General features: G+C 40.3%; 1 protein-coding gene across 1 annotated transcript; it reads right to left on the bottom strand.

The window, feature by feature from the left end:
• Window positions 1-856: 856 nt before the first annotated feature.
• Window positions 857-6,080, bottom strand: LOC137128687 (heat shock protein beta-7-like). The gene is made up of 3 exons (XM_067507111.1): window positions 5,656-6,080; window positions 4,752-4,909; window positions 857-3,459 (listed from the first exon to the last, which is right to left on the bottom strand). The coding sequence occupies exons 1-3, from the start codon at window positions 5,885-5,887 to the stop codon at window positions 3,268-3,270; spliced, it is 582 nt and encodes a 193-aa protein (XP_067363212.1). The 5' UTR covers window positions 5,888-6,080; the 3' UTR covers window positions 857-3,267.
• Between the last annotated feature and the right edge of the window lie 2,619 nt (window positions 6,081-8,699).

The following is an 8,699-nucleotide window of genomic DNA, read 5'->3' as shown; positions in this document are numbered from 1 at the left end:
GTGTTTTGTTGATCCCTTCTGTCTCCTAGGATTTTTGATTTTCTGCAGCTGGGCTTCTGCCTTGTTTGTCCTCCTCGCTCTCCCCAGCAACAGCTGGAAAGCACCCAGAGTGTTGTTTTTGTTTTCCGCTGACACTCCTAGTGAGGACCCACACATAGTAATGCCACATTATTCAAATTGGTTCATTTTCTCCCTAATCTTTTTATAAGCCACAGGCTTTCTAGAACATTTGCTCCTAAACCTGCATCTTTATCAGATGAGGGGTCCTCCATAAACTCCAGGATCCACATTCATTCATGACTGTCCTATTATTTTAGTGAAGACAGAATAAGGTATTTTGTGATGTATGTTTCCCCAAATTGGAGATTGAAGCTGATTTCACAGTCTAAGACTTTATTTTTGGAGAAAACATCTTCAGACACAGCTGCAACAGAAAAAAAACTGGGTTTACTGTTAAACTGTGGAGTCATCCACTGTGATGCTCCTCATCAACACTTAAGGTTAGGAGGGAAGTGTGGGACCAAGTCCTTCAGCAATAGGGAATTTGAGCAGAATACTTCCAGCCCAACTGTTTTGCACTACTTCAACCCATACGGATGAGGAGATGGGAGGTAACAGGTCTGCCACAATGTCCTTCTATCAAAATATCTTATTTTGCAATTGGATGCTGTAGTCTGGCGCAAATGTTTGCATCTCCCTATTTCAAAATAGGGGGGTGCAAACATTTGCATCCAACGGTGTAAATCCCAAACGTTTGTACCTGCTAATCTGTTGTGAATGTGAAACTCAAAAGATACTGCAGTTAGCCAAGTGTAGCACTTCAATTCCAGTAATACAGCACTGAACTAAAACTATAGTCCTTTGTCCTTTGAGACTTTACTGCAACAGTTGGCTCTGTAATGAACTGCAACCACACACTTTTTTCCCCCAATGTTCTGTGAGGGTGTGTTACTTTCATTCTTTTCCCCGCCCCTTTTGTTGGATCCTCATTCTTAACCCACACACACACACACACACACACGTCTGTGAATGAAAGGAGAGCATCTGGACTGTAATGGATGGAGGGTGCAATGGTAAAAGCTTAATGAGCTAAACGAGTTCATTCGTTAAAGTCGGCTGCAGCTTTCTCCCTCAGAGAGTTTCAGGTGGGAGCAAGAGACCTTTTCTCCAGAGACAGTCAGGCCTGTGTGTGTGTGTGTGTGTGCTACTTTCAACACACCTTCAGGCCAGTTTCCTCTTATATTTATTACAATGAATATAAATGCTTAAACAGTACTGAAGCACGTTGAGCATAGCGCCATCTAGCAGTTCAGATGAGTATTAAGTATCACTAGAAAAGTCCTCCTGCCTCCCACTAATGGCTGCAGTGTGGTACTTGGAGACTGATGTATTCACAGGTCCGAGCTACACACAGGCCTCTGCACACAACTACCGTATGTTTAAGATGTAGAAGTGTGTGTGTGTGTGCAAGAATGGACAAATACTCCAAAGTGAAACATATTTTGGTGTCTAGTTCTTAAATATTATGATGTGATGTGATGTGTGTAACTTGTGATGAGATAAATATGAAAACTTAAATCGTGTTTAAAAATTTTAAACAATTTCTTAAGTACTGTATTTTATAAGAATTAATATTCAAGCTGGAGTGTAGTCAATTAGTCTTAAGACTAAGTTAGCTTTAGCATTAGCAACCCAAAGGTACAGTTTGTTACTTTAAGGGACGTTGGCGAGAAAAAAGTTGACAAAATAAATTGTTCTAATATTTTACAATGGTGGGAGTCGTTCCAAGTCCTCAGGGGCCACAGCTCTGCTTGTTGTCCAACTGTCCCTGCCCTACTTACTGATTATCTGGATCAGGTGTGTTCAGTCAACCAGCAGCGTGTCGTGCGGAGAAAGCTGGAAACTAGCCCTCGAGGACCTGAGATGAAGAGTTGTCTTTTATAAGATACTTGTTGAAATTCTTGATCCAACAAATTTAAAATGGTTTAAAAATATTTGCTAATATATTATTTATTCTTTTGGATTAAGAACAGATTGTGAAAGATGTCACTCATGAGAAAGACACAAATCAGTATCGCCTAACAGATCTACGATGTTTGCTAACCTCTTTTAGCTTTTTGTTTAGGATCTTTCACCCACAACTCTGCTTTCATCAAGCTCTTTACGTTTCTTTCCCAAAAGTAGGGATGACAGGTAGCTGATAAATAGTGGTGCTATGTTTGGGAACACATTATGAATATATTTCATATCATCATATTATAAGAAGTCAGTGCTTCCCTGCCAGTGGCCAAACACAGTTATTAGTCAAATAAGGGCCTGCTGTTCATGAAGTTTACTGTATGTTGTGCATCACATCCATTTCTGAAACTTAAAGGTTTTAGCAAAATGGTCCCTTGGCAGCTGTTTATCAGTCAAAATACACAATTACTGCAAGATTGCTCGAAATTCCACTTTGATCAATTGATTCACCACAGGGGTGGACTTTTTTTTCTTTTTTTTAAATTAGTGAAAGACTGTGACGAAAACAAAGTTTGTTGCACCTGTTACTGCTGGTTAATCTACATTTCTTGATTAAATTCCCCAAACTAGCCCACACAACAAATTAGAACCAACAAATGAAAAAACCATAAAGACAAAGATTAAGATCAAAGATCTTCTTTTCTTTTATTCCAGTCCAGATTAACTCTGGTGGTGTCAGTAAGTCCAATTTCAGTTCTGTATTATTTGATTATAGTAAATCATAAATTTACACTTAGTGACTCTTCAGATTGGGCCTTTTTATTTATCTCTGGCTTTAATGTTTTACCATGTGCCCCCTATAAATATCACTGGCCACAACAAAACATTCTGTAATCATGTAAAACTTCTATACACACTGGTTTAATGCCATTTAAAAAAACCTATAAAGTATATTGTACTTGTGAAATAAACAGATGATTTTTACACTTGGATGATCAGACCAGAGGAAACATTTGAGATGGAAAGAAAAAGGTTATTGTTTCATCTTTGTTTACAGTTAAAAAAAATTTTGACCAAATAAACAAATCATTTATTAGTTATTAATACCATTATCAAATGTCATGGTGATCCAGCCAGTAAGATGATGCCCATGTCAAAGCCTTGGTTGAACATATAACTTCGAGGACAAACAGGAAATTGACACTTTAATACCATTCTTGGATCAATAGGTGAACGTACTTCAATGAAAAATACAGTACAAACATCAAAACAGGTTTAGATGAGTTAGATTCACTATGAGGACACAAGTCAAAGATGAGCTTCACTGTGGTAGGTTGGGGCTACCAGGGGCTCCAGACCACCCAGTGTTGTGGTCCGGCGTACACTCACCACCAGGGTACCATCAGGGTTAAGGGTCCCGCTGACTGATAGAGGATCCATATCCTCTGGGAACAAAGACTTATGGGTGAATGTGTTACTGATGCTTCCATCATCAAGCACCTGTAGACAGAGTTAGAAAAAATTGAGCTTGGGAAGAAGTAGATTTATCAGTAGTGGGTGGGGTAAAAAGTAAAGTAGGGTCAATGAGACCGGCAGACACCGTGAAAATCTGAAGAAATGTGAGGCCAAGAAAAAGAGGGAACAGTGAAAGAACAAAAGGAGCAGAGGAAGGAAATTAACTCTGACTAGTTTTGTCTGATGAGGGTTTTCTTGCTGTTAAAGACATTTAAGGCAAGTTGAACAGATCTTGATCTCTGCCAATTTGTCTGCTAACCTCTATTAAAATGATCTGCACACCAGCACAGACTATGCCTTCTCCTACTTTCTCCCCTTTTAAACACGATTAATGTCAAACTGAGGGAGCGAGAAGGGAAAAACAAGACAGACAGACAGTGAGGAACAGAATACTGAAATGCCCCACGCTGAAGAGATGGTTATGAAACACTTTGTTAGATAGTTAATGCACAATTATTGTTTCAGTTTGGCCTTCAATTGTGTGTGTGTGGTTGGGCTGCAAGTAATAATTATTTTCACTGGGTTTTTCAGAAGTTGCTCAGCCTTTTTGGCAATGAAACCTACAGGTGACCCTGTCTCATGTCGCACAATGTTTCTTTAATAACATTTGTGAAGCCTGGAGAGATTAAAGTAGCAGTACATGACTATTTCATATGAAAAGACGACCTGCAGCCATGCTGCTGGTTGGGATGAAGCCATATTTTGATGTTATGCTCATGTTTACCAAATATTAATATGCTAAGTGAAAAACCTGCATCTGAGGCTGATGGGTTTTTGTTTAGTTTCGCAGATATCTGGTCACAAGCAATTGCACTGAACACACTTTTCTCCTGATGGCGCTAAAAGAAAAGTTAAGGATTCACTGAAATTATTCCAATTCCTTCTGAGCTTCACTGATTTCTTGGCAGAAAGGTAAAGGTCAGGTAAAGCACAGTGCTGTTTCTTGATTCATTGCCAGTGATTAAAGAGCCGACAAAGTTTGCTGCAAAATCTGTCTTAAAAATCAATAAACCATAATTAGGCTACGAAAACGCTGAAGTGAATTCACACCGATCAGCCACAACACCAATGGCTGCAATTCTGCACATTTCAGAAGCTAAAATTTATGAATGTTGCATGAAAACACGACCACACACACACACACACACACACACACACACACACACACACACACACACACACACACACACACACACACACACACACACACACTTTCCTCCTCGCACCCCAGGTGTTTATACCCACACAGACTCTCTCTCTCACACACACACACCCACCTTCTGGGCGTGAATGACGACATGGTGGTTGTAGGCCATCACCACTACGTCGTGCGGCTCGAACTGGCCGACGTTAGCAGACATGTAGTAGCAGTCTCCCAGACAACGCACTCCACCCGTACTGCTCTGCCAACTTGTCACAGCACCACATGCTGAACCTGCAGAGATAGAAATGATATCAGGACCTGGAGACATATAGCTAAGGTTGCATATTGTGGCTTTAACTATTCAGTTAGAGTTGGTTTTGACTGATTTATTTCAAATGCATGTAACCCTTTTTTTTTTTTTTTTTTTTTAATTGTGTTCATTACTGCTTGGTGTGGCTCAACTCTTTCAACTCTTCATAATAAGTCTCCAGATCTCCTGTGTTTTTATATCAGAGCTCCACCTTTTTAAAATCATTTCTAAGATAGAAAGATAGAAATTACTCTCCCTGAGATGATGTTTTTTTTTCTCTCCCCCCAATCACTGTAACCTAGAAATACTTCACTCCTGCTGGTGGAGAATGTTAATGTTTACAACCCATCACAACATTACAATTTTCTTTTTTAACCTTTAAATGAAACAAATGTATCTAACCAACTAAACATATTTATAATAGCAGGAATAACCAGCTACACACTGCAATGATGTTTCAAGAACAATGCAGACACTTGATTTCCTTAACCGGCGCTTAAGTCAGCTGGAAACATCTTAAAGTAGGCGATCTGACAGTTTACACGTAATTAGGTTGCCAGCTACAGCCGATCTGTCAGTGGTCATTTGTTTTTGTCCATATCTGTCGTTGAGCAGTAAACTTTCCTCCATTATCACTGAACTACATTATGCACTGTACAAGAACAGACAGCGGGTAGGAACAGTACCTAGTCAAGACAGAGCTTAGTAAACAGCTAGTTTTTATTACCAGTGTGTCCATAGGAGGATCGGCTGTGTCTCCTAAAAGGACCCCCGGGGACATTTTCTCCAAACAGACAGGGAGCCTCAGCGGAGTCGAGAAACGGCTCAAAAAGAGGGTCCAGGGAATCAGATGAGCCACCCAGTGAACCATCTGACCGATAGGAGCTGGAGGTGCTGTAACGTGACGATGAGCGGTAGGATGAGGAGGATCTGTGGCTGGAAGATGTCAGAGCTGCCATAGTGGAGGATTTGCAGTAGCCTTCCAAACTGCAAGCACACTTTCAAAACACACTCAGAAAAACTAGACTCTCTTGTCAATCTCTGTCTTTAAGCCTCCACAAGCTATGACCCCTCATACAGTGTCCAGGGCTCTTTGTTGTGGGTGGTTATATAGTTTGTGTGCATTGTGGGTCAGTGAAGCAGCGCGTGGGCTATATAATGTTTTTCCTTTAGCCATAAATGGCAGGCTGTCGAAGCACCGGAGCCAAGAATGTAACGGACAAACTGATAACAAGTGAAGACCGTTTTACTTATGGACCCACACACTCAGAGTAGAGATAAGGCTGAAGGAGGCCACTTATAGATGCTTTTGGCATATGGTCAGAAATAGAAAAGTGGTGGAGAGGTCAGGTTAGCGTGTCACAACTTACCCTCCACGCAATGTGAACTGCTTGGCTGCCAATGGAACAACAATTACAATCGAAAGTTCAAATTTGAAATGAAGAGTGCTTCCTGAGACTAGAGATGCAAGGCCAACAACACAAAATGTCCAAAATGTCTTTGTTACATGGGAAAAGCAAAATAAATGCAGTGCAGCTGACCTTAACATTCTCTTTAAAAGCTTTAATTGTAGTGACATTTGCCTATTGACAAGGGTTGTCCTCTAAACTCTGTCACGTGTCACCCATGACATTCAAGTCATATTAATACATTTATGGTGGTATGGAGTGTGTGTGTGTGTGTCATTTGAGGGTAAGAAAAATGACATTCAGTGGCACAGACACCAGATAATGCAGCCTCAGTCACAGCAGGGACACTTCATGTATAAGCTACAAAGCTAAAACTATCCAGTTAATACAAGCTGCATATATCAAGTGACAGTCCCTATTTGTATCTGTCATAGTGTAAGATTTCGTGCTTTAATGTCTTTGGCATATTTTTAAAAGGCTTTTAAAAACATAGTTGTAAAAAGTGTTTGCTGTGTGGTATGATCCAGGAAAAGTGCAGGATGAAATTTTAGAGACTCTGCTGTCTCCATCACTTCTCCACAGTCAGCAATATAGGAGTTCATCTATGCAGTACAGATGCCAAAGAGAGGTCGTGGGTCTCCGCTGGGAATATTTCCAGTCTCTGGGCGGCACACTGTGGTCTCTAGAGTCCAGAACGCACTACCTCCTCTGACCTCTAGCAGATGGTGCATCTTCATCAGGTGCACGTAGATAAATTCACATGAGACGGTTTTAGGACATAATAATGAGGAAAAAACAGATGACGCATGCAGCAGCCTACGAAAAACATAACACAACAAGTTCAATTTAGTATTATGTGACCATGCTGTGACCCCCCCCCCCCCCCCCCCACTCCCCCCCCAGACAATTGTGTTATCACTGGGTTGAAGCTTGGCAGAAACTCTTAAAATGCACCTGTTTGCTGTAAATTCAACCAATCAGAATATTTTAAGGTTTAAATAAATGCAGAGGTCAGGATTTATTTAAGCCTTGACCCTGACGGTGCTGTTTATGTTAAGTTACAACCAATTAGGCCTCAAAATGTGATTTAGAAGACGATTGGTAGAGATCTGATCTTTTCATGACCTCTTGAACTGGGAAGATTAGATGTGGTTCTATTCAGTTTCCATAGACATGGCAAGATGAGATTTGTCCCACATAGAAAATAAGGTCCTTTGTCTGTATAGGACACATGTCTGCACTGTACGTACAAGAAAATAGAAGAGGAAAAAAAAGATTTGCAATTATTCGCCGCTGTAGTTTAACACTACGTGGCATAATGGGTGTGATTACACTACATCATTTAAAATGCAGTGGTTGACTCTGTCTCTTTCACCCTTTAGTGCCAAAACAAGATTAAAAGACAACATGCAAGCAGGAGGAGAAATAAAAGAGCTGGAGTGAGAGGTTAAATAGGAGTGACTGAGATCCCTGTAAATCCCAAGTCTGAATAATAACATTTATCAGAAACGTTGCACTTTGAACAGGAAGACTATGCTCTTCTAATGATTGTTCATTGACCTGGGTTTCATAAGTGACTTATGTACCAGCGCCTCCATTGATCCAGTCTTTATGCTCTCTGGTACATGACCCATCATCAGCGGGGTCTGGCTGATTGTTTGAATGTGTTCTGTCTGGAGAAACAGGTGAGGAAAAGGAGGGCGCATATAAAGGCAAACATTTGAGGGAAGAAAACCTTTATTTCACAACCACATCTTAGTAAGCCTTGCCGTCAGGAGCCGTGTCCTAAAAGATTCAAAGATTCAAGATTCAAAGTGTTTATTGTCATATGCACAGACAGAAAGCATGTTTCCCTGCACAATGAAATTCTTACTTTGCCGTCCACACTAAATTTCATACAGTAAGTAAAATAAAGATAGAAAAAAAAATAGAAATAAAATAAAATACAAATAAAATTTTAAAAAAGAGCAAAAATAATAATAATAAAGTTATAATAATTTAATTTAATTGGGTGTGGACAAAACCAGTACGTTAACACCGACTTCACAAATGTGGCTACATTGAATGTTTGTTTAAAGCCTTAACACTGTGGTTTCTATCAGGTCTTCTAGCAAAGATCAGCATTTATTCTGAAGTGTGACTTCTCCTCAACCTCCCAACAATAGCTCAACATTACAGCTGCCTCCTTTTTTTGAGGCTGTCAGTTAGGTTTCTGTAGCATCTTATTCAGACTTCAGCAGACCACACCTTAGACCCCTGCGGCTCATACACATCACATCTTGCTCTCATATTTCTCTAGCCCTCCTCTCTCCCAACCCTCGCAATCTCCAGGGGCCCATGATGTCATGGAAAAATGAAACAC

This window comes from Channa argus, chromosome 6, assembly GCF_033026475.1.
Source record: "Channa argus isolate prfri chromosome 6, Channa argus male v1.0, whole genome shotgun sequence".
Classification (NCBI taxonomy): domain Eukaryota; kingdom Metazoa; phylum Chordata; class Actinopteri; order Anabantiformes; family Channidae; genus Channa; species Channa argus.
The sequence above is the reverse complement of the archived record's forward strand: the minus strand, read 5'-3'. Positions and strand labels throughout refer to the sequence as shown.